Source organism: Heloderma suspectum, chromosome 7, assembly GCF_057233095.1.
Source record: "Heloderma suspectum isolate Gila_16-S chromosome 7, 16-S_ref, whole genome shotgun sequence".
Lineage (NCBI taxonomy): Eukaryota > Metazoa > Chordata > Lepidosauria > Squamata > Helodermatidae > Heloderma > Heloderma suspectum.
The window spans coordinates 115,834,315-115,861,521 of record NC_139464.1 but is presented as its reverse complement, the minus strand read 5'-3'; the positions used below and the strand labels follow the sequence as shown (position 1 = coordinate 115,861,521).

At 45.5% G+C, this 27,207-nt stretch overlaps 1 protein-coding gene across 5 annotated transcripts in view; it reads right to left on the bottom strand.

The window, feature by feature from the left end:
- SEMA3D (semaphorin 3D) overlaps positions 1 to 27,207 on the bottom strand; it is a 281,441-nt gene that overhangs the window by 64,711 nt on the left and 189,523 nt on the right. For all 5 annotated transcript variants that reach the window (XR_014784492.1, XM_084811190.1, XM_084811192.1 and 2 more), the window contains exons 9-11: positions 15,113 to 15,227; positions 11,386 to 11,455; positions 9,809 to 9,953 (exon numbers count right to left, since the gene is read on the bottom strand). Coding sequence is in view for 4 of the 5 variants with exons in the window: in XM_084811190.1 (XP_084667316.1) it covers positions 9,809 to 9,953; positions 11,386 to 11,455; positions 15,113 to 15,227 (330 nt within the window). In the remaining variant the exon portion in view is untranslated. The remainder of the gene's footprint in view (positions 1 to 9,808; positions 9,954 to 11,385; positions 11,456 to 15,112; positions 15,228 to 27,207) is intronic.

Below are 27,207 nucleotides of genomic sequence, written 5' to 3'. Positions count from 1 at the left end.
GCCTTACCTGGAGCTTAGGCTACTCTGCTAACTACCCCAGTGCAGTTCCTTGCTCAGTCGCTGGTGATTAGCATCTGAAAGAGTCATTAAGTTGTAAAAGGAATAAAGCCTTGGAAAGAATCCCTTTCATCTGTGTCTTGAGTTGGCTATTGGAGGGGACTTTAAGAGGCAGCTAGGGCACTCCTGGCACAGCCCTCCACCTATAGCCTGAAGTGGTACAGTCAAGGAAAGGCTTTAACCACCTGATTTTGTTGAATGTAGGGATGGACGGAACTTACCTTCCGTTCCATTCTGTTTCCGCTGGGGGAGGGAGGCGCTCTGTCCCTCCACCCAGAATCCTCGACAGGGTGGGAGGTGATCCGGTCCTCCCCCCTGGAATCCTGCCGGCCAAGCCATGGAGCCGCCAGCTGGTTCCGGCCGCCCGCAGCCAAACATCTGGCTGCTGGGCAGCCCTGCAGGGACGCAAATGGCGGCTGTCGTAGCCGCCGCCATTTGCGTCCCTGTATTTAGCCATGATAGGCTACATAAATATTTACATAGCCTATCATGGCAGGGGGGGAAAAAAACCAGCGTACGCAAATGGCGGTAGCCACCACCATTTGCGTACGCTGGGTTTCTTCCCCCCTGCCATGATAGGCTACGTAAATACTTACGTAGCCTATCACGGCCTCCGCAGAGACGCAAATGGCGTCCCTGCATTAGCCGTGATAGGCTACGTAAGTATTTATGTAGCCTATCACGGCTATGAAGAGGAAGCAAATGGCAGCCACAGGACGGCCGCCATTCGCAAAGCAGCGCGGACGGGAGCAGGTAAGTGCTCCGTTTCGCACGCCTTTTGTGGGGCGGGGGCGGCGGGGACTTCGTCCCGCGTGCCTTTCGTGGGTTGGGGGGATGGGGGCTTCATTCCGCGATGGATTTCGGGGGGTCGAATGCACTGGCATTCGGCCTCACCGAGATCCGTCGCGGAATTCTCTGACATCCCTAGCTGAATGTATAAACTTGCTGTATGATAGTACATCTTTCCTTGGAATCAGACGGGTGCTAGTGTGCAGCGAAAAAAGGGGGTGTCTGCAACTGAATGCTTCAGAGAAATGTAAGAAAGACGAACCAATCTTTTTTTCCCTGCAAAGAGAAATATTTTTATAAAAGAGGGTTGGCCTCTTCTGGCTGATGCCTGATCCTGAGCTGAACCAAACTGTTAGTTCAGGTGGCATCTAGAATCAGCTAGAACTCCGTTTGATGTTCGCTCTGCATCCTCTGCTAAGGTGTGCCTTAAACGCACTGTATCATTTCCCCTCTGACACAGGCATGCTTCTGACAGTAAGAAAAACTTGGAAAGGGAATTTTGAGAAATACAGGGACCCGAAAAGAAAAGAGAAAGTGAGTTAAATGACCTTGAATTGGCTTTGCTTGCTAAATGACCAGCAAGCATGAAATGCAACAAGATTTACAGAGTCCAGAAAAACCTGCTATTTAATCAGCAATGATTCATACTGAAGAAGAGAAGAAGGAAAAACAACAACAACATAGAACGTATTGAGGGTGGATGAAGAGAAGGAGGTTTGTTTAACAAAAACAAATAGTGAAACATTTTTCTTACCGGAGAGTGGCCAATTATACTAAGGAGATCAAGGACAAGTCTAACTGGAGACATAAATAACACAGTAACTTATAGAAGGGTGAACAGCAGCACAGAAATTAGTCAGAAAAACAACATGTGAGGAACTTGAAGGTTGTATGCAAATGTTTAAAACATTATAGAAACCACAAAGCAAGACGAAACAGAGAAAGAGTGGGAGGTATCTTTTTTTACTGCCATTCACGTCTGCCAGGGTGGAATGATCATTTATTCCACCTGCTCAAAGGGGATAAAGAGAGGTGCGTGGGAGAGACAGAGACGGTGGTGGATTACTCTATCAAAACAGAATACATGAAAGTGAGTGAATCAGAAGTCCTGTACAGATGTTCATGAAGTGTTGAAATGAATGTGGGGGGGTCAAGATGGACCTTCTGGTCCCTCCCCTATACCTCCACATATCCAAGAGCCTGTTTTTAAAAGAGTCTGTGCACATAGGCTCTCCATGTACAATCTGTATCCTGGAAACGATGGAGGTTACTAAGGTGGCCACTTAGGAATTGCCATAAAAAGAGGAAGCGTATCACCCCAAAAAAGGACAAAAGAGGACACCAATTTGAATAAAATCTCCATATGCAAAATTATATGTATAGATGCAAATGTAGAAATAATTATTATAATTTAAACAGAAATACCATAGTGGGGAATACTGTGACCAGATGACCCATGATGTGCCTTGCTCAGACTGCAGTCCAGATACTGTTGATGGGCAGCTTCAAGGCCCAGCTCTCCCTTCAGATGGGTTTTCATCTTCATCCTGGACTTGGACTCGAGAGCCCCTCAAATAGAGGATGCCTTCTGGCAGCCCATCAAATAGAGAACTGTCCTCTGAAGAAGAGGACACATGGCCACCCTATGATCATGTATAAGGGATGTACACAGCGTAGGATATCGTGCAAACGGAATTCTGAAGAGGTGGTGCTTGGGAGTGGAGTAGGGAGACATCTTCCCAATGCATTCCTTTCCACACAAATACCTGCCTAGTGCTAGAAAAATGCAGGCTTGCCTCTGAATTCATTGTCGCTTCAAGCCTAGGGGTGTATGAATCCCTTACCTGGCTCCACGCCGGGGCATCCATGGTAGGAGGGAGGCGCTCCGTTCCTCCCCCTGGAATCCTCCCTGGCTAGCTCCACTCCGCAGCGGCTCCACGGAGCCGCTGGCTGGGGCCGGCCACAGCCGGAGTTCCGGCTGCGGCCAGGCTGCTGTGGCCGCAAATGCTGGCCATCGTAGCGGCGACCATTTGCGTCCTTGCAAGCTGCTGTGATAGGCTACTTAAGTATTTATGTAGCCTATTACGACAAAGAACACGGACGCGAATGGCGGCCGCTACTCCATTTGCGTGGCTGCCTTTACCGTGATAGGCTATGTAAATACTTACATAGCCTATCATGGCTACAAGAACGCAACTGGCGGCCGCAGCAGCCCGGCTGCAGCTGGCTGGGAGACCAGCCAGAGCCGCCGCAGCCGTTGCCGGAGCTGCCGCCACCACATCTGCCCCAAGTAAGTTCCGTCCCAGGGGGATTCCGCTGGGTGGTGAGGGGCGGGAGGCCGTTCCTCCATGGATTCTGGGGGGCCATGGAATCTGTGGCGGAATTCTCTGATGTCCTTATTCAAGCCCCATGCAAAGCAGTTAGCTGCAATGTCCCTGCTTGTCACAAAGCATGTCCATTCAGATATAAAGTTGGACTCAGACCCAATGCAGGGATGGAGATGCAAAGGGGAGAACTACCACTGCAAAGCTTTATTGATGGTGATTACAGCAGCTCTTTCCACTGTTGAAAAGACAAGCCATTAATATAAACCAAAACAGTCACTTCTCTCTAACAACAGGAACCATGGCAGGAAGCAAAGTGGATCTCTTCCTCGGGTATGTGCCTTCTTTAGATCCTGGCCTTAAATGTTGGGCTCAAATGCCCAAGTTAACTCCTCCTATATCCCAATATCCCCGATGAGAAACACAAGCTTTAGTAACTATTTTGAAACCAAAGGCTTCCATTATACCTCCCATTCCTAACCACTAGCCATGTTGGATGGGACTTATGGAAGCTGTAGGACCTAAAACATCTAGATAGCACCAGCTTGCCTACCCCTGCTGTAGTCTCCCCAACATCAGGGCAAGCGTGCACTTCTATGCAAAACTGGAACCTCAAATGACCCACATGAGAAAGCTTTCTTAGGGCGCAATCCTATGGGGATAGGCGGCCGCCTCCAAACTCAGAGACTGCCTATCCAACACAGGGCTGAAGAAGCATGTAGGGGATCATCTCCTCCATGCTTCTCCTGCCCTGCATTCGTGGCTAGACAGCCAATTTCAGCTGTCTAGCCACGGGAAGGCAGAGCAGGAGAGGGGGGTTGGACTCCGGATGATGCATCGGAAGCATCGGAACGGCACTCCCCACCCCAGCATGCCCCCAGGAACGCCCCATTTTCATCGCTCTGCACTCCTCTTCCAAGCGCGTAGCATGGGGCTGTTCCGCGCTGCCTATGAGGTGACGCAGGAGGAGGTGGAGGAGCGCAGGCTCTGAGGTTGGTTCCCAGAAACCGATGTATCCTATGGCCGTCTAGCCACTGACTAGTGGCCACAGGATTGCTCCCTCGAATCCAGTACTCTTTCTACTGCTTGCTCAGAAAGACAGCAATTGTCACTGCACTGTAGTACAGGGCTAAACTTTTGACAAGGCAAAAGTCTGGCCCGACTGAGGGAGTGCCAGAAGTGCCCTTTCCGCATTTGGGTGGTGTGTAAATGTTGAGGGTGTGGGGTGTGAAACTTACTGGTGTTTCTGAGTACCTTGTTGCAGCCAAGATTCCGCAGAATGCCCCAGTACAACATAACAGCACAATGCACTATCATGCCAAGGGACATCCTGGAAAAAATGGTAACCACTGCTGGCAGTCACCATTAAAAGGGCGGCCACCAATGCAAACTCTCCCCCCTCCGCACCCCCCAGAAACTGCTCCTCAGAATGATGCTATGTCATGTTGTAGCATCATTCCTGGGCATTCTGGGGAATTAAAAATGGCCATCAGAAGCAGTGAGAAGCCAGGAGAAGCACCGATACGTTTTGTGTCCCTGCCCTTAAAATCCCCCTCCCCCAATCCTGAATTTACACACACACACACACACACACACACACTTTCACACCTTGTGAATCAGGCAATTAAAGTATTTTTTTTGGGGGGGTGCTCACCCCTACCTCAAACCCACTCTCAAAGAATCAATAGTGTATTTATTTCTGGAGGTGAAGCCCCTGACACTGATTGCGTGAGGTGGTTCACAGAATGTCCACAATTATTCCAACTGCTCAGGGAACACGGCTGGCAGCAGCAAAGTAGAGCTGCTGGAGAAGAGACAGAGGCCTGAAGGAAAACGTGGCTCCTGTTGGCTAGAGAACCAAGGGGACATAGTGCTTCCAAGTTTAGATATTGAGAGGATCCCTGTGCTTTTCAGACTTGCATGAAAGGGAGAATCTGTCAGCTTTGGATTCTGGCATCACCACTGCACTGTAACTTGGCAGTCCAAATGGCCAAGATAGGGATGGGCGAATCCCCTGATGTTCGGTCCGGGGGGTTCTGCCACAGTGAAATCCAAGTCACTTGGGGCCTTGTAGATTTCTTTGGAGCCCTGGCGCAGCCAATGGAGTTTGCGGGATGGCTCTCTGGCTTTCGAAAACAAATGCTAGGCTAAGGGTGGCCACCATTAGCCTATTGTGGGAAAATTACAGCCATAAAGGGCATATTTTACACCATTTGCAGCCAAAAAATGCTTACTTCTATGTAAATTGCCACTGTTTATGCTTGTGTTTATGTAAAGTAAGTGCTTTACAGCTGCAAATGGTATAAAATACGCCATTTACAGCTGTATTTTTCCTGTGATAGGCTAATGGCGGCCGCCATTAGCCTACCACTCGTTTTCGAAAGCTGGAGAGCCGTCCCACAGGAACCCTTAAGGACCTGGAGGTGAGTGGTGCCAGTCCATTGTGGACCCGACAGGTCAGATTCTTTGGCATCTGGCCTCATTTGAGTCCACAGCAGATTTCTCCCGCAGCCCTAGGCAGCTGGTGAGAGGAGGAGTGGCTGCCAAAAGTCCTATCTTTATTTGAATTGACTAACCAATTCTTTGGCTTTAGGCATTCCTTGGTATTCCTTGATAATCACCCAGATTTGACGTCAGATCTGGAAATTGTTTATTTATTTATTTATTTATTTATTTATTTATTGCATTTATACCCCGCCTTTCTCCCTCTCGCAAGGAACTCAAGGCGGCTTACATTATCCTCCTCTTCACCGTTGTATCCTCACAACAACAACCCTGTGAGGTAGGTTGGGCTGAGAGTCTGTGACTGGCCCAAAGTCACCCAGTGAGCTTCCATGGCCAAGTGGGGACTAGAACCCGGATCTCCCGGCTCCCAGTCCGTCACTCTCACCACTACACTACACTGGCTCTCTTGCTCCATTAATTGTTGCTCCATTAATGCAGCCAATTATATTGTCTAGTTTTTTTGTGGCCAGTTCTGTCAGATACACTTCCCATTGGGGGAAAACATGATTGGCAGCTGGATGCACTAACTCTTGCACAAGCTGGTGCAGAGAGGAGAAAAAAATCAGAGCGGGAATGAGCATCAAAGGATGCGTACCGGAAAGCACACCCAAGCGCAGATGTCTGTCGGCAGAGCTTTACTTCCAATGAGATGCATGCACATTCCCACTGACAACTAGTCAACATCCATGCATCAGACCACTGCTATAATGAGGTTAATTTGTGCTGCTCCTTTTTCAGGGGTGGGAAGTGAACCCAAAGCTTGACTCAGGAGAGAAAAGGTACATTTGCACTGAATGCCACCAGGTTGCTTCAAAATCAATCCCAGAGAAAAGACAGGGGTCCCATCTATTTTGTCCCACAGTAGACTTCATCGGTTATGGCCTCTGAAGAAACACTAGAGGGCAGTCAAACGATGCTCAGGGAACATCGAGGAACAAGATGAGCGGAACGGTAGTCTTGTCTGGCACCCCATAATCAACATCACGGCCATGTTAGCAGGAGTTTCTTTCTCTCCGATACAAAGTGCCAGGGGAAATATTTCGACCAAAGTCTGAATGTCAAAGTGTTTTCTGAGAGTACATGCAGTAAGTGGCGTTGTTGACTTAGGAGATAAAGCCAGCTGAACAGAACATGAAAAATCTCCTGCTTCTGTGTAAAAGAGTGTTTAAAAAAATGCCTCAAGGAAGTCAGCTGCATCTTGGGCAATTAGACATGAAAGGAAATACATTTTACAGCACAGTTGTTTGCTGTACTTAATATGCTACCAGATGCTTGAGAACTTTAAACAAGGAGGAACTTTTCTGCCCTGTGAAGTTCTATTAATCTTAGTGGTGCAGCTTTTGGTTTTGATTTCCCTGAATGCTCTACAAACATTAATTAGTAGCCAGCTGTATGCATGTATCTTTGACACAGCAAATCACACGCACATGAAACGCACCCCAGTGGAGGCTGGTGGCTCCAGTTTCAGTGGGGCTGTGATTCCATTCCGGGTTTTAGTCAGAGCCAGACAGAGCTCTAAAGGAGCTATCCAAGGTGGTGAACCCTATTCCACAAATGGGTTCTGCACCTCAGATAGCTCCTTTAGTGGTCTGGCTGGCTCTGACTGAAACCCAGAGTGGAATCACAGCCCCACCAAAATCAGTGTCACCAGCCTACACACACACACACACACACACACACACACACGTCTTTCCTTGTGAATCAGGTCACATCATCCTCACAATTCCTCCACTAGTATTGTGAGCTGTAACTACTACTTATCCTGAAATATAGGTACATCGGAAGCTGCCTTATACTGAGTCATGCCATTTGTCCATCTAGTACGGTATTGTCAACAGGGTTGATGGGGTTTCAAGCAGGATTCTTTTCTGACCCTTCCTGGAGATCCTGGTATGTGCTCTACCACTCAGCTAAGACCCCTCCAAATATAACCAGCATCAAAGACAAATTACCCTTACCACTAAAAAGGTCCTTTAGGACAATATTACCCTGACCACAAACCACACACTGTTTTTAAAGGTCTTCATGTCTGCAATCATGGATACATATCTATCCTTTCATGTAAGAGACCTCCTTTCCTAAAGCATTCCAAAAATGTTCCAGGGAGTGGGGCGATGGGGGGGAGGAATTATTGATTAGTGTAATGGACACTGTCCAGTAGGTATCCATCACACAGGTTTGTACACGTATCTATTACAACAGCATTTGTCATGGTTCTGGAGGCTTCTTTCAGTGTTTCTGAGATAGCGCTTGAAGCCTTCTGAAAATCTTTGAAACCAGTTGTCCAGAAACCACAGTGAGGCACAAAAAAATGAGCATGTTTGCCACTTAAAAGTAAGTCCTGCTGTGTCCGGTGGGGCTTACTCCCAAAGAATGTGTTTAGAATAACAGCCTAACCACACAATACTACCCATGTATGCTTACCTGGGGTGTCACAAGTAATCAAAAAGAAGCCTGCTTGTAAAAACAAAAGCTTCTTATTAATTACTCATGCCTTGTTAAGTAGACACAAACCTTGCCACCTTCACCATACTTCTCCTCCGTCCCCTGCCCTCCTAAAAGCCCCCCCCCCCACCAAAAAAAAATTATCTGAGGCAGAAGAATGGGAAGAGGTGGTGGCAAAGACAGCAACAGGGACTCCAACTTCTCATCAGAGTGTCACATGCCCAACAAGGGGAGCATGGGAACAACATGACACAATGTGTTGGAGGGGCCATGACATTAATTGCATCCATTTGTGCCAAGGAGAAATGGACACAATTAGCATCCCATTCCCACCAGGCATGCTGGGACGTGTATTCCCCATAGCTTCCTGGCAGGAAAGTGACGTTCCACAAAAATCTGGAGCTCCTTCCTTGCCACCACCATCACTACTGTCTTACCCCCTTCTCCTACCCCAGGTACGTTTGGGGGCCCTTGCAGGAAAGAGGAAAGGAGAGAAGGCGGTGGTGATGAGCACATGAAGCGCCTGTGAATATTTTGCATGCACTTGGTTGGGATGTGTGCAAAACACGGACTCTTTGTACATGAGCCTGGAGCATAAACAAAGGATCAGGCACTTTCCAGGTGAACAAAAGTTTGCTCGTACATCCCTAATGCTTACTCAGAAGTAAGTCCTAACCCAAGTAGAGATTTACAATAATTTAATTCTAGTATGCAAATCTTTCGAACTTCCCATGTTCACAATCCTGAATGCAAACGGGAACACTTCTTCTCAAGAACTGTTCACAAATTCCCAAACCTGCAATCGCGTTTGAAAAATGTGTATTTTGAAACATGCACCTTTTAAAATGTGCATATTTCAAAAAGTACATGCTTCCAAAAAATTTGCACCAAAATGCAAAGTTTCCTCATTTGAACAGAAAAAAACCATGTCACAAATGAGAATGGAATGAGATGAACCAAGCTACAAAGTGGAGTTTGGAGGATCTCAGTGAAACTGGGCATCCCCAGATCCCTCCTGTCTAGTCTCAATGTGTTCAATGAGTCTTACACCCAGGTACGTGTGCACATGTCTTTGGCAAAGCTCTCTGCTACACACAACCTTGGAGTATTTAACAACTCAATATCTAGAGCTTTTCCCTCATAATAAGCTCCATTCTTTCCTCCCATAACTCACACATTCATTACCATATCTTAAAAAATGCCAAACGCTATTTACGTATGATGTTCTGCAACAATTTATACAAGTAAGGGGTCAAACGTAATGGTCACATCTAAGGAAATTATCATAAATAGAGACAGTAAAAACAGAACAGAACCACAAGATTTAAGACACGTACATTCATACTTCAATGCTTGACAAAGGAAAGCATTATTCTGTTGAATGAGGTGCTGATGGCTGAGAGACCATCCCCACCTCCCCACAGTAATGCAGCCAAAGATCAGAGGAGCAGAGTTTGAGAGACAACCAGGAAATAGCCAGTCTGGCAACTGTTATCTTGAAGAAGCTGAGGAACCTTTTTCTTTTGTTTTTTAAAGGTAGACGGCAACATGAACTGTCAACGTGAACAAGGGGGGAAAGGATAATTTAAAACATCCTGGAAGGAAACTACACATGATTCATTCAGGCAAACGAAGGAGGGACAATGTTTATAGAGAAGGCCAAATTGTGGTGGGAAAAGGACACCTACCGTACCAGGCCTGGGGTATGGAATTCGGCCATCATATTGAACCCACCGGTGGTCCACGCTCTCCTTATGGGCATAATGTCCATTGAAAACTGCTCTGATGTCAGCCATGCTGTACACACAAATGGCGGAACCTTTGAATACAGAGCTGGAAGAACAGAAGCATATCAGGGTTAGCACGGGCCTGATGACACCACTTACTTCAAAGACAGTGGAAACGTGAAAGATGCGGTTGGGAACACTTTCTTGGCCTTTGTTATTAAAAACATATTTAAAGTAGGGATGCTTAAAGATTGCGATCTTTCCCAGTTCCAATGTGAACATACATGATCCGCACCTCCTGGTCGAATGTTAGAGATCCAACATTCCAATGCATTTCTCGGCCTCTTCAAATACATTTTAAAATACATATTTTGAGAGAAAATATGTTTAAGCTACATCTTTCAACGCAACGTTTCCTGCAAATTTTTTTTGAAAAAATCGCAGATTAATCCAGAAAAGGAATGGATTTATGGGTGAACATAAATGTGCAAAGTGAGCCAGGCTGGAAAACAGACTGATTTACCATCCCAGATAAAAGACAGCATCAGCAGCTGTGATATGGAAGTGATGGGAGCTCTTTAACCCTTACCCTTCCTGCAGTGCAGGCTCGTGGCTCCTATTTCAGGGCGGGCAGTGAATCTGCGCTGGGTTTCGGTCCGAATCAACCAGAACTCTAAAGGACCTATCTAAGGTGATGAACCCATTCTGGGGATAGGGTTCAACACTTTGGATAGATCCTTTAGAGTTCTGACTGGTTCTGACCGAAACCCAGAATGGATACACAGCCCCAGCGAAATCAGAGCCACCAGCCCCCACTGTTGTGTTTTCATTTATAACCCTCAGCAACTTTATTATCTGCAGGGTCCCTGACTATTTTCCCCTAAGGGGAGAAAAGCAGCTCGAACTTGGGGACAGTTCTGAACAGAAAAATGATGGCAGGAGAAAGGGTTAAGCCACCTACCCCCCACTATTTCATGGCTCTAACCGCTCTCATGGCTGCTTGTCTGTGCTGACTGTGCTGCAGGCCTGAAATATTGGTTTGTGTAACCCGCAAAGGCTTCGTTGAGAAAACTTTTGTTTGAAGCTTGCAGAACAGAAGGGATCCGACGTGAGAGCTGGTTTGAAATACTAAACGGAGCGCCGGGCTTGGATGTTGGCCACATGCTATATTCGTATCTTGCCTTTCCCCCATGGAGCCCAGAACTGCATTTTCGCTTCAGAATATGCCTGTGAGGTACATTCAGTGAAGAGAACGTGACTTGTCTGCGGCCACACAGTGTGCTTCATAGCTGGGGACTGGATATGAACCTTGATCTCCCACATCTAAACCCAACACTCTAACCGCTACACCCACTGGATCTCACTAGGCAGTCACTGCTTCTCTGCCTACTCTTTCCTCCTAGAGCTGTTATAAAGAGGCAAAATAATATTTATTGTAATCTAATCTGAGGGCTAGTATTGTAGCGTAATCCAGCCAGGGTTATTCAGGAAGCTCTGTGTTTTTTTGTTTGTTTGTTTGGACTGAGGCTAAAATATACCTGGTAGTAGTGAAGACACCATACACCATAGGATTTCTTTCATCTCTTGTCGGAAGTAAGAATATATCGTCTGCAATAGAGAATAGGGTGTTCTTAAAGGTAAGACGAAACGTTTTCTTATTTATTGTCCATTGTTTTCTAAATTTGTGAATGTGTTGCTAACCCCTAAAAATAAATCCACAGCTCTCACATTTTAGTTTGCAGTGTGTTGCTTAATCATAGAATGTACCGTTTCCTCTTTCCTAACTTCTACTACACTTCACTGACCATTCCCCTGTGCTGCCCCACCTGTAGCTGTAAATCCTGTACACAATTCTGTATTCGCCCCTCACCATACATATAACATAGCACAGCCTTCCCCAACCAGGTGTCCTCCAGATGCTTTGGACTTCAACTCCCAGCAGCCCCAGCCAGCATAGCCAATGGTAAAGGATCCTGGGAGTTGTAGTCCAGAACACCTGGAGGGCACCAGGTTGGTGCATGCAGGTTGGCATGCACGTGGCAAGATATACACAACTGTGCTCAATCACTGCGATTTGCCCTTCTCAAAAACGGGATGGAAGGAATGCAGAAATCAAGCAGGAATACAGCATATACCTATGGCGATATGCTACGCTGTACACAGGTTGTGTGAAATGTGTGCAGTCCCTCACCTTGTGCACAGGTTGTGTGAAATGTGTGCAGTCCCTCACCTTGTGCACAGACATTGGTCGTATCAACCAGCCTTCAGAAGCAGAATAAAAAGAAATGAAAACAAATCCCTTCTGTTGCTGACTGCATAAAAATTAGTCAGTGTCCAAGTCCTAAAAGTGTGATGCATTTGGACATAGTGCAGGCACAGGGCTTAAAATAGTTAAGAATGCCTAAAGCTGAAACATTTAAACCATCATTACGTTGGGCGATGGAATATTATGACTCCGAGTTATTTTAAACTCCAAATCATTCTCTCCATCTTGGGACTGAAAAAGACATAGAATGGCTTGGTAAACACTATGACTTGGCATAGCAAAATCTATTTGACCTCTTTTTTTCCACACTGAACCACACCTGTCTGATTCATAGGCTGCGTCTACTAGCGGAGCCCTAGTTCTGTCTCCCTGAAATGGCAAAACTGTTTCTGATCTCTAGCATTTCAGACATCAGGTCACTTCCCTGGCTGAATGCTCCTTCACACCAAAAGAATAAATAAATCCCTGCACACAGAGCCTTCTCCCTGATGTGCTAGTTTTCAATGTGCCTGGAATATACATGTGTGTGTATGTATGTATGTATATATATATATATATATATATATATATATATATACACACACACACACACACACACACACAAACATACATACATACACACACATACATACATACACACACACACATACATACATACATACACACACACACACACACACACAAAGTAAGTGTGTGTGTGTGGGGGGGAATGGCATTTACTCATGTGAGGCTCCTCTTGATCTCTGAACTGGCCCTGCCCAAATAAAATGTATCAGCTCAGTTTACCAGCAGAAATTGTAAACAAATATATTATTTAGTTGTTCTGTGTGTCCTGTTTAATCTGTACAAACAAACACAGATACTAGGATACTAAGACCTCTTTTACCTGTACAAACATGGTTGCTACCAGATCTGCTATTGCTCATCAACTGTTGTAAGTATGAGTAGAGGTGGTTCTCTCTAATGGAATTTTTATGCCATGCACCTTTCAAAGGGCTGGGTTAACTCGCATATTATGTAAACATGCCATCAGGAAGAACCACATGGGTGGTAAAACATTGTGTATAATCAGATTAGTGTGGAAGCTAGCGATGCCAGAGGAATGCTTCTGGGGGGAGTGAGGTTAGCTGAGCGTTCAGCACTTTGGCCCCCTGGACGCCAGCTCACTTGCCCGCGGGCTGGCCCAACTCGATTGGGATCAAGTCAGGCCAGCTTGTGGGTTTTCAGGGGGTTTTGTTGTTTTTTAAATTGCCATTTGCAGGCACAATTTGCAGTTGCAATTTATGCAAATTGCAGTTGCAATTTGAACAAACTGCAGCCGTGATTTGCGCCAATTGCGGCCGTGATTTGCGCCAATTGCAGCTCTGATGTGCTTAGTTTGCACAAATTGCAGCTGCCATTTGTGCAAATTAGAGAAATTACAGCTGACATTTGCATACATTGCACAAATGGCAGCCGCAATTTCTGTAAATGGCAATTTAAAAAAATCCGGGAAACTTCCCAGATTTGGGGGGGGGGAGCCTGTGCCTAGGCTCACAAATGCAAGCTAAGTTGGGGGTTCTGTGGAAATTGGATGAGCCCAAAAAGGGCTAGTCTTCCCCATGACAGCCATCCCTAGTGGAAGCAGCTACAGTGGTGGCCAGAATCATACCAGTATAAGGATGTATAAACAGGGTCTAACTAGCTTAGGGATGTACAAGAATTTCATTTCAGTTCACTAATCATTCAAACCTGCCCCATTCATGACCCCAAATGGGAACATGACTGGGAGTGCATTTTTTGGAAAATGTTTGCATGTTCTCAAACTTGTGATCATGTTTGAAAAATGTATATCTTTTGAAATTCAGATTTTTCAATCCCCACCCCCCCACACACACATACACACTTTTTCACATTTTAGTCAATGTGGGAAAAGTGCACACTTTTGAAAAATGTGCACAGAAATGCACACTTTTTCCGTTCAAATTGTGCACTTTTCCCATTTGAATGAACTGAAAACATGTTGCTAACAAAAATGGGAGTGAGCAAAGAGCATGGTTTGGGATAATTTTGGCAAGCTCAACATCCCTGGTTCTCCTATCCCTAAATGAGCTATATTACTCGCACAGAAAAAAGAGAAGCATACAGCAATAGAAACAATATTGTAATTTGATGGCCTTGTAGGCCCCTTCCAACCCTACTATTCTATGATTTGAAAGACGGTAACTGTGGTGGTGGCAAAAACTGGGCCAGTACAAAACCAGACATGACACATGAGTAAAGAAAGTCTAGAATTATCCTATAGTACTCTTTAGGGTTACTTTATGAAAATATACCCTGCTTATAAGGTTGTCTCTTGGAAACTGTGCTACTCAAAGTACCCTAAACCCTAGGGGATCATTTAGTTAACCTCTACTTAGCAAGATTATTCCACAAACATTTTGGTTTTTAATGCATTTGTGGGGGGGGGGGTTAGGGAAATAACAGCAACTATGAGTATCTTTGTATTACCCCCTCCTTTGATGCACCTGGTACTAGGAATGCTGGAGAAATTCAAGACGGATTACAATGAGCTCAGATTTCTAAGATTCCAACCTGTGGAATCTGCTGTGGAACGCCACCCTCAGACCATGCGGAGTCCGTGGACGTTCAGATGATTATTTTACTTTCCTGAAATGTACACATATAAATCCGTAGAAAACTAGGTAAGTTTCTCCTGAGTAAATGTTGAATGGAATGGGGGACAATACGCTATATGTTACATACTGAGGTAAATTATGTAAATGCATATGTAAATATTTACATAATTATTTGCGTAGTTTTCCACATTGAAAAAAGAAATTGCATCTGTCTGTGGGCAGATGACAGAATGAAAGATTCCTGATAATCCGTGAAACACAGACGGAGGGGATTTTACACAGTCTGTACATCCCTACCTGGTACCAGCTACCTTTGAATGAAGGCAACTAAATTAATAAATTCTTACATTTCTGTAATTAAAGGGGGGAAAGTCAACTTACGTAGCTCATCAAAATGTGTATCCGCTCCCTCTGGGCCAGGAATTGCGCAAACCAGCCTTGCTTTCAGGAATGTCGTCCACTTGTTTATCAGACTTCGTTGACCTCCCATATCATTCTAATTGGGAAAAAAGCCGCTTATTTAATTTCTGCTGGATAGAAGGAAGACTTTTGTCGATGCAAACTGAAATAGCTGAATACAGGGACAGGCCCTAACAGGAGCCACAGTGAACCACATGACTTAGGTGTCAGATAAGGAAGGGTAGTCAATTGCCCCCCCATCCCACCCACATAGGGTCACCTATCATCACCACTGCCACCATCTCTATGCCCCACACACCCCCATTTGTATCATCATCTGCTGCCGTGCTGCTTCCTTATCTGCATGCCACAGAACACTGTTCCAGGGCATAGTCTGAAGGCACACGAGGCAGCCATCTTGCTGAAGCTGACCATGTCTGAGTCTTGTCAGTGCTTGGAGGGGAGACCACCTGGGAACCACATGGAGCCACCTTGAGTTCCACAAGGGAAGAAAGGTGGGATAGAAACATAATAAATAAATATAAATAGATAAATAACACTGCCACTGATATTTTTGCAGTGGTGGCGTATATACTGCTTAAATTAAAACAGCATTTGCCCCTAACAGGGTATGGACAGTGGTGCTGCGATGGGCCTCTCCAGGGTGCTCCTGACTCCATGCCTCTCTGAGGAAAAAGTGAGGCATTGTGGAAAAGGTGGCCCTGGAGGGTGCCTGCCCCATTGCCACTGCTTTGCCCGGATGGTGGCAAACATTGTTTAAACCTGAACTTGAATTTAAAGCTTAACTTAAGGATAAACTTCAGCTTTAAAGAGTCTTTGCTGTCATGGCACCAAAGTGGCTGAGGTGACCTCCAGGCCACATCAGCCACCATGGCTTCATCTGAGGAAGGCCCCTTCTTCAGAGCATGGTACTGAGGTGTGAGATGGTCGCAGAGGGACGGAGATTAACCACGCTGTTGCTAACACAACAGATATAGATACAGATATAGATATAGCCAGGAAAGCTGTTGGGGAGGAGGGGGAGGAGGTGGAGGTGGCGGCAATGGAAAGGGTGAGCTGTGGACGAAACACAATTTAAAAGGAAAGTTGGGGGCGGGAGGTGGAGGCATGGGGTCCTCATCTCAGGTGTGCGTGCCTTGGCAGAATATGTCCTCTGTTGGACCAATAGTTCTGCTGTGGAAGAAAAAGTAAGCAATGAAAAGGAAGAGGTGCCGCAACTGTACTGGCAGTGTTGCTTCGATCGGAAAAACGAACCGCATAAGTTCAGCAGAACCAGGCCTGTTTCTTCGGTGAAACCTCCAAGGTATCATGGGGCATTGGCATTCAACCTTCTGGACCCAAATGTATTCACTTGTACTTTCACTTCGTTTTTCCTACACATGGCGAATGCATTCAATGAAATAAGGATGGTGAGACCAAGAGGATTGAGGACCAAGCACACAAAAAGATAGTAAGTGAAGAGCAATATCATGGAAGAGAAGTAGCGAGGTGTGAACCCAGTTGCTTGGTCATTGGTGGTAAGTAGTGCCCCCAAACAACCGGGAAGGAAACATTTCTAAACCAAAAGCATTTTGGTTCTCCCCTCCCTTCCTTTTAGCCTGCCTATAAATGAGCAACATAGGTATCGTGTAGGCAGGTGCACCAGTAGGAATTTCTCTCGTCTTACAATTTTTTGGGAAAAAAAAGACAATTCCAGGCTGATATTCCAGGTCCCTGAGATGGAGAGTTCTGGGTAAAGAACATGAGCAGCGATTTCCACAGCAGACGACCCAGAATAAGGCTTTTTCAGTAGTAGCACCCTTAGGGATTCCCTTCCTAGAGAGGCTCATCCAATGGCATCTTTACATTCTTTCTTCTGGCTTGAAAAACTGGATTTTTTCCATGTGCCTTTCCTAGGATGTGTGAGGTCAGCTAGCTGCTTTCTCATTGACTGGTGAGATGTTGTCATTGACTGGTGAGATGTTTTTAAAGTTTCCCATGGTGGCCAACAAGACACATCACAAGCAGGATGTGAAGGCAGTAGCCCTCTCCTGTCGTTGTTCTCCAGCAACTGGTATTTGGTGGCGTCCTGACTCTGATCCTCCAGGCGGTATATAGCCATCATGACTAGCAGCCATTGGCTTCTTCCCACACCAGTATGGCCTCCTTTTCTAGAAGAGGCAATGCTATTATGGGAAGGAGCTGAAATCTGGACTCCTTCAGCACTGTGGACTTCCAGTATTACTGACTGATGTGGGGGATGGAGCCATGGTACTGAAGGCAATGTCAAAAAGGGCCCAAGAGCAGTGATAGAGCTCGGTAACTTTAGATTCTGGACTTAGGGTGCAATCCTATGCATGTTTAGACAGAAAAAAGGTTCTACAACTTTTGTAGGACATTTTTTGTGGGACAGTTGTAGGACTTTTTTTTTGTCTAAACATGCATAGGATTGTGCCTTTAATGGGCTTATGGGGGCCACCCTTAGATGGCCATGTGTATTACTTCAGTTGTGAAGCACACACAACTCTATGCTCTACAACTAGGGATGGACGAACAAGCAATGTTTGAGATCACCAGAATTCTCCGAATATTGTTTCGCAGCTCGTCTCGCACCTGATTCCCACTCACAGTTGTGTTCACAGCTCGCTCTGTGAGAATGGGAAAGTGGTGCAAATCGAGCAGCAATTGAATGAGAGATTTGTGCAAGTCTCCTCAAATTTGTGCAAATTCTCTAATTTGCGCAAATTCCCCCCATAGACTAAAGCAGGGCTGGTTCAGTCTACTAAGGACATTTGTGTGAATTAGGAAATTCACACAAGTCAAACTGGGAATTGGGAACAAGGTGAACACGAGCACGTATCCGACTATTTGTGAACATTTTCAGTGGACCCATGCATTCAGAGCTTTTAATGGGGTGTGCTCGCATGTTTTGCAAGCAAAAATGAAATGCTCATACATCCCTATCTACAAGTGCTTCTACATTCCTAATAGGTTAGAATAATAACAATGGTTTGCCCACCTTGATTAAAAAAAAAATACTGTAAGCTTGTGCATTTTAAACTAATGTAAATCACTGCACCATCATGACTACAGGAATAAAATGGAGTTTGTTTTTCCTGCCCTGATGATGATGACAATGATTATATTTATACCCCACCTTTTTCCCAGTACTGGGACACAAGGCCACTTACAAAAATTATAACATATACGATTAAAACTTATGAAAATATACAAAAGCTAAAATATAAATTAAACAACAATACAATTAAAATTATATTAAAACATTAAAACAGCATTTTAAAACACCATTTTAGCAGCTAACCCCCAGATTCCAACTATGTCCCAAAGGCCTGCTGGAACAAGAATGTTTTAGCCTGCCTCCAGAAACACATCAAGGAGGAAGCCATCCTAGCCTCCCTGGGAAGGGTGTTCCACAGCCGTGGGGCAGCCACTGAGAAGGCCCTCTCCTGGGTTCCCACCAAACGTGCCAGTGACAGTGGTGGGGCTGAGATAAGGGCCCCAGAAGATCTCAGGACATGGGCAGGTTCATAAGGGAGGATACGGTCTTTCAGATAACCTGGACAGGAGCCGTATAGGACTTTATAGGTTGTAGCCAGCACTTTGAATTGTGCCCAGACTGGAAGCCAGTGAAGCTGTTTTAACAAGGGAGTTGTGTGCTCCCTGTAACTGAACACATGCCACTCTCTGGGTGGTCATTTGTGGGACCCCTGGGCTTGGGGGCCCTGGACCTTGGCCAGCCCAGCTGCCCCACTGCCTGCCCAAGGGCAATAAAGCCCCATGAAAGAAAATAATAAGGCAGCACTATGGTGCTGTCAAAAATCCTTTCCCCCCATTTTTGGGTTGGCAAAGAATCAAATGAGGCACAGCCAGGTCCAAAAGACTTCAGGAAAATTAACACTTAGCAAACAACAAAGTCAAAGATCAAAGGTAAGTCACCAGCTGTCAGGCAAGGGGGGGGAAGGCTTTTGATCTAGAAAAACACAAGTTTGATATAACTGAACTAATGGTATTTTGTGACTGAGCAGTAACTATGCCAGGTATATGGAAACCAGTCACTAAAATCAGAGCTTTAACAGAACTCTGGAAATTGCAGCTGGCTGACTTTTGTTGATGTGCCTCTTTCTGTCTGCATTTGCTGCTTTCAAAGAGTTTTTAATTCATTTACAGCAAATTTTTTCATCCAAAATCTTTCCTTTTTTTTTACACACTCACAGCATCTGTCATCTCCTTATTCCATTTCTACTGCGGTCAGCCTCACATCTCCTGAAGAGATTTGTCACAGGCTTGTCAAAAGTACTACATTTAAGCAGAGCAGGTTCTGCGTACAGTCTGGGTCTGCTTCTTTTTAATTTCCCCAAAGTGTTCACTTCATTTGGCAGCAGGATCAAATGCTATGCAAGACAAAGAAAAGGAGCGGACTTCAGGAGCAGCAAATACTGCCATCCGTCCTGCAGTTTTGGTCAACTAAAAATAGTGAAGACCCTTTTTTGAAATTATGAAGGAAGAATTCCCCTGTCTTCCACAAGCTTTCTTTTCCTGGAAACTCCTCTGATGTCTCTACCAACCTGGGCAGTGGTGACATCAGGGCAGAATTTGGGGCAGAAGGCGCAGGACCCACCCAGCAGAAAGAGCAACAGGGTCCCCCAAAAGCAATGACAAGGCTGGGTTGCCACATTTTAAGCCTGTAAGATCATTATGTCCAGACTCTAAAATTGCTGCCCCACTTAACCTGGATTCACTTTCAAATTTATTTCACTTTAGGCAAAATTCAGTTCCAACTATGCTCACTGCATGGGGAATTTCTTCAGCAGTCCTGGGCTCCCAACAGTGCTGGTGAGAATCAGATGACATCTATAGCTCAGCATGACTAACAATATGCATTTATGTTCTTCTGTGGATCCCAGGTAGAGCTATGCATTTCAGTTGCCAACAGTTCTGGCGTAGTAGGAAATATTTTATTTTCTTCTCTTAAAATTCCTTGGCTGTTAATAAAATTTGCCTCCAAATTTTGCTTTAAAAAGGTAAAGGTGTCCCCAACCAGTCGTGTCCGACTCTAGGGTGCGGTGCTCATCCCCGTTTCTAAGCCGAAGAGCCAGCACTGTCCGAAGACGCTTCCGTGGTCATGTGGCCGGCATGACTGAACACCGAGGTGCACGGAACGCTGTTACCTTTCCCGCCGAGGCAGTGCCTATTTATCTACTTGCAATTTCTTGCTTTCAAACTGCTAGGTTGGCAGGAGCTGGGACTGAAGACGGGAGCTCACTCCGTCCCGCAGCACCAGGGTCTCGAACTGCTGACCTGCCGACCTTCCAGTCTGCAGTTCAGCGTCTTAACCACTAAGCCACCGCAGCCCTTAAAAATCCCAGGTAGAGCTATGCATTTCAGTTGCCAACAGTTCTGGCGTAGTAGGAAATATTTTATTTTCTTCTCTTAAAATTCCTTGGCTGTTAATAAAATTTGCCTCCAAATTTTGCTTTAGAGGCAGGCAATTTGATGGTATTTAAAACACAACTATACAATCAGTAGATGCCGTAAATACACCCATAATGATGAGCATTTCTCATCTACTCCCTGTAAAGGTGGTTGAGTTGTACAGAACAGTATATTAGAAGATAACATTACAGATATGCTACAGCTGTCCACAGCCTTACTGCATAAATCCATAATTTTTAACCAATTTCTGTCAGCTGAGAATCTTGCCAAATAAACTACAGAACTACCTACTGACGACATCTTGAAGAATGCAGAATTACACAAGGATACGTGTGTGTGTGTGTGTGAACAATACATTATGTGATGAGGATTTGCAGTGCACATTTAAAAATCCTGTTAACATAATATGTGGAAAAGCCTATATATTTGGGAGGAGCAGTAGCACAACCAAAAACTCTACACTTACATTGCAATTCTATACATGTTGACTCAGAAGTAAGTCCCATTGAGTTCAATAGAGCTTACCCAAGGGTAAGTAGATATGAGACCGTGGTGTTAAAATTCAGAAATCTTACCATCTTAGTGCAGCCATATACACAGGGGAGAAATGCAAATTGTGGATGCAGTCACTTGAGCTGACTCAGTTCTAGGACAGATAAGATGTTTTTAATTTTTAAAGCTTGACATTACTTAAGGGATTTAAAACTTCTAATTAATACAAAACAGCCAGTGATATGCCCACTGTCAGTTTGTTTTCAGACCCATTTAAAGTGCTGGTTTTAACATTTAGTCTGCAATCCTGTACACCTGTACTTGGGAGCAAATCACATTGATCTCAATGACATTTACTTCTGAGTTGACATGCAGAGGGCTGTGCCCATAAGAGCACACTTCTATGCATGTTTAGACAGGAAAATGTCCTACAGCTCCCAGCATTCCCCAGCCACCAGTTCTGGTGTTGCAGAAACTCTTTTATTTTCTTCTCTTAAAATTCCTTGGCTGTTAATAAATTTTGCCTCCAAATTTTACTTTAGGGGCAATTTAATGGTAACTGTACTTGAAACACAATTTCTCTATCAATAAATGTAGCAAATATGCCCATAATGATGACTGTTTCTCATGTATTCCCTGTACAGGAGGTTGAGTTGTTCGGAACAGTCTATTAGAAAATAATGTTAAGAATACTTTACAGCTGTATACAGCCTCAGGGTAAACCCATAACTTTTAAACAATTTATGTCAGCTGAGAATCTCACCAAATGAAACAGCTGGAGACATCTATTGAAGAATGCAGAATTACACAAGGATGTGTGTGTGTGTGTGTGTGTGTGTACTTGTATATATGTATTTGTATGTGTGTATGTTTACATAATGCTCAACAATAAATTATGTGATGAGGATTTGCTGTGCACATTTAAAAATCCTGTTAACACAATATATGGAAAAAAGCCTGTATATTTGGGAGGAACAGTGGCACAACCAAGAAGTCTACATTTACAGTGCAACTCCATACATGTTGACTCAGAAGTAAGTCCCACTGAGTTCAGTAGAGCTTCACAGTTAGTAGATATGAGACTGTGGTCGTAAAATTCAGAAATATTACCATCTGAGTGCATCCATATACACGGGGGAGAAATGCAAACTGTGGATGCAGTCACTTGAGCTGACTCAGTTCTAGGACAGATAAGATGCTTTTAATTTTTAATAGCTTGACATTACTTACAGGATTTAAAACTTCTAATTAATACAAAACAGCCAGTGATATGCCCACTGTTGGTCTGTTTTCAGTCCTATTTAAAGTGCTGGTTTTAACATTTAGTCTGCAATCCTGTACATTTTTATTTATTTATTTATTATTATTATTTAATTTATTAATCGCCCATCTGGCTGGTCACCCAGCCACTCTGGGCGATGTACAACATACAATAAAACAATAAAATTCTACAATAAAAACATTTTCTAAAATACCCTAACCCACCCCAAATGCCTGCCTGAACAACCACGTTTTTAATGCATGACGGAAGCTCATTAAAGAGGGTGCATGACAGAGTTCCCTAGGGAGGGAGTTCCACAGAGTGGGGGCCACTACAGAAAAGGCCCTCTCCCTCTCCCCACCAGTCTAGCTGTCCTGGCTGATGGGACAGAGAGAAGGCCATCTGAGGCTGATCTTGTTAAGCGGCCTGTCTGGTGCTGCTGGAGGCGCTCCTTAAGATAGGCTGGGCCGGAACCATATAGGGTTTTAAAGGTCAAAACCAACACCTTGAATTTGGCCCGGACAACAACTGGTAACCAGTGCAACTCCTTCAGCACTGGAGTGATGTGATCTCGCCAGCGGCTGCCTTTAATCAGGCGAGCCGCCGCATTCTGTACCAGTTGCAGCTTCCGAACCGTCTTCAAGGGTAACCCCACGTAGAGCGCATTACAGTAGTCTAAACGAGAGGAGACAAGGGCATGTACTACCAATGGGAGCAGATGGTCGGGAAGGAAGGGGCGCAGCCGCCGTATCAGATGGAGTTGATACAGCGCTGTCCGGCCCACAGCTGACACCTGAGCCTCCATGGACAGCTGGGAGTCCAAAATGACCCCCAGGCTGTGGACCTGGTCTTTCAAGGGTAGCCGTACCCCATTCAACACCAGGTCAGCATCTCCCAGCCTCCTCTTGTCTCCCACCAAAAGTACCTCGGTCTTGTCAGGGTTCAGCTTCAGCTTATTCCTCCCCATCCAGCCACTCACTGTCTCCAGACATTGGACAGGGATTCTATGGCCAACCTTGGTGAAGATTTGAATGAGAGGTAGAGCTGTGTGTCATCCGCATATTGATGACACTGCACCCCAAACCTCCTGATGATAGCCCCCAGCAGCTTCACATAGATGTTAAATAGCATCGGGGAGAGGATGGAACCCTGTGGCACCCCACAAGTGAGTGGCCATGGGTCTGAAACCTCCTCTTCCAGTGCTACCCTCTGGTACCTGCCGGAGAGGAAGGACCGGAACCACCGCAATACGGTGTCTCCAATGCCCAACCCCTCCAGGCGGTCCAGGAGGATACCGTGGTCAACGGTATCAAAAGCCGCTGAGAGGTCGAGGAGAACAAGGAAGGAGCATTCACCCCTATCCAGAGCCCTCCTCATATCATCTACCAAGGCGCCCAAGGCCGTTTCTGTCCCATGCCCAAGCCTGAAGCCCGACTGAAATGGGTCTAGATAATGAGTTTCTTCCAAATGTGTGCTTGGGAGCAAATCACATATCTCAATGACATTTCTGAGTAGACATGCAGACATTTCCCAGCCAACCATGCTGACTGGGGGATGCTGGGAGTTATATGGCTTTTTTTTTCTGTCTCAACATGCATAGGAGTGTGCCCTAAGACATCAATGCTCTGGGTCCAGGAATATGAAGCAACATCTCCACCCTTATGGGATCCTACTTTGGGTGTCTCAGGGCGCAATCCTATGCATGATTAGAGAGAGAAAAGTCCTCCACCTCCCAGCATTCCCCAGCCAGCATGATTGCCTGGGGCATGCTGGAAGTTGTAGGGCATTTTTCCCCCTGCCTAAACATGCGTAGGACTGTGCCCTCAGCCATGAAAGTACAAACAAGACCAGCTAGATCTCAGGCCTTCTTTATGGTTGCACCTGTTTTTGGAATGGCCTTCCCAGAGAATGGCACCTGGCAGATGTCCTTGTAACTTCCTCCTTTGAAATCTGTCTTTCCCAATTGTGTGCCTTCCAGACGTCTTGATGGGACGATGGGAGTTGTAGTCTAATACATCTGGAGGGCACCAGATTGGGGGAGGCAGTTCTTGCTGATTTAAGTAGTTGTGTTGCGTGTGAGAGAGAGAGAGAACGGTTTATTGTTTTATCATAAGAGCCCTTCAGGACTGTGTGATATAATTATAAAAACAAGAACAACTGGTTACCTAGCACAGCTTGGTCTTCTGACAAGGCATTTGACATTGTATCTTCCTGAATATTACTGCCCGTAACCCCTGAGTCTACTGGATGAGCCACTGTTCTAAATGGGTACTCCTGTTAGCTTCCTGTAGTAAAATAATGAAGAGTCCTGTTGCATCTTAAAGAGTAACAAGTGTAGAGTGACAAGCTCATGTCATCATCAGAGCTGCTTCAAGGTGGTGGTTGCTCCTAGTGCTCTAAGCAAATCCCCCCACCCCCCGCCGCCGCGCCACCATCTTTTATCATGACTGGGATTCTATGTTTCCATTTCCATTTGTAATGTTAGTGGCTTCTTTAATTCCTCGCTCTTACCATTGTGGGCAGTTGATGGAAATCAAAAGATTCTTGATCATGTCCCCTGGAATGCAGGGACTATTACCCGGCCAATGCGCAGAGGTGCTGCCCTTGGGAACCTTCTACATAAATAGAGCTTTGTTTCTAAGACATTTGCATAGTCTAAGCAACTGCCTACTTTACCTCTCTGATTCATCTGCTCTTGGCTGCATTAGATTAGTTAGTCTTCAAGGTGCCACAGGATTCTTTGTTAGTCATGTTTATAACAACCCCGGCAATATATGCCTGCTAGAGAAGGCTCCATGGGCTTTCTTTGGAACACAAATAACATTTTAATTAGCCCCTGCTGCTTCATAATCTCATAAACTGTAACAGAAACCAACACTTTACCTTGAAGTGCCTCCTTTCATAGTACAAGGAGGTACCTATAAACACTCTGCCATTCATACTTGTAGTCATGTGTTAGAGGCACGTATGGGAAGATTGCCAAATGTGAGGCCGATTTTTCATGTTGGGAGATCACATACATTAAAACTATAATCACATAGAAAATTGTAGGTCTTGCTTTTGTTAAAAAATAGGGAAATGGGAAATTCAGGGCAATCATATATCTGGGTGAGGCTAGGGATCGGCGGATTACTTACCCTGTTCCAGGTGGGGGCGTCCACTGGGGAGGCGATCTGTCCCTCCCCCCAGAATCCTCCCCGGCTGGCTCTGCTCCACAGTGAGTCCGCGGAGCCGCCGACCGGGCCCGCCCACAGCCGGACTTCCGTCCACTGCCGGGCTGTAGCCGCAAATGGTGTCTGGCGTAGTGGATGCCATTTGCGTCCCTGCTCTTTGCTGTGATAGGCTACATAAATACTTATGTAGCCTGTCACGGCTAATGCAGGGAGGCAAATGGCAGCTGCAGACCGGGGCAGCCATTCACAGCCGCAGACTTGGGTAGTGGACGGACCGGACCAGCCGACGCCAGGTAGGGTCCGTCCCGGGAAAATTTTGCGGGGTGGCAGGGGGGAGTGCTCCGTAACAGACTCCGGGGGGCCGGAATCCGGGCTCACTGGAGTCCGTGGCAGAATTCTCTAACATCCCTAAGTGAGGCCCCTTAATAATAACACAGGCCAGATCGACACCTTATTTATTTATTTATTTATTTATTTATTTATTTATTTATTTCATTTCTATACCGCCCAATAGCCGAAGCTCTCTTATGTCATATTGATACGGTCCCATCATGGTCACACTATATCCCTCATGTGCATTTATACCTTGTAGCACACACAGTGACATATGTTTCTGTATTTTGTATAATACAGAATAAAAAAGTGGGAAATAATGCTAGAAAAGCTAGCAGTGTACGGAATGCTTAATGTGCCCCAACAGTTCTCAGTGCACTTCAATAAGATAATTGATCATGACAGTTAATTAATAATTAATAACAGTTAATTAATAATACTATTTATTTATAAAGCACTTTGTTACAAAGGGCTATATATAAAGAGATAACTCGACAATTAAAATACATAATTTCAATAATTCTGGTATAACGTAGCTCAAAAATACAATACTATGACAATAGTCTTAATAACCTAGATAAACATAAAAGTCATCAGCATACTTTACCTCAGAAACAACAACCAACCACTCCCCTCCTACTCAAAAAGATAAGTTTTCAAACCTTTCTTAGAGAGCAATCCTATGGCCACTAGTCAGTAGCTAGACGGCCATAGGGTATGTGGTTTTCCAGGAAACGACTTTCCCCACCTTCCATGCTGCCTCGCAGGCATCGCGGAACAGCCCCGCGTTCTGCTCTTGGGAGAGGATCACATCACGCAGCGGCCAAAACGGGGTGTTCTGGGGGGCATTCCGGGGCGGGGAAGGTGGAAATGCCAGTACAACCCAGCTGCCTCCTCCCCGTCTCCGCCTTCCTGTGGCTAGACAGCTGAAATCGGCTGTCTAGCCACAAATGCAGGGCAGGAGAAGTGTGGAGGGAACAATCCCCTCCATGCTTCTCCTGCCCTGCATTGGACAGGTGGTCGCCTCCAAGTTCGGAGGCAGCCGCCTATCCCCATAGCATTTCACCCTTAAGCACCTCCAAGCTCTCAGTTAGTCATAATGGTAGGGGGAGGGAGTTCCACAGCTGCAGGACAAGGTCCTGGAATGCACAATAACGAAACACCACAATCTATGAGGTAGAGTGGATCAGAAGAGCGTGGCCCATGGATCTAGTGGTCCGCCCTGGGACATGCCAGGACAAAAGAGAGGATGTATAGACTGGGGAATGTAATTGTAGGGCCTTAAAGGCCAGGACCAAAATCTTGTAAAGGACCCTGGCCTTCAATGGAAGCCAGCACAAGGCCCGATGATAACAGGTGATATG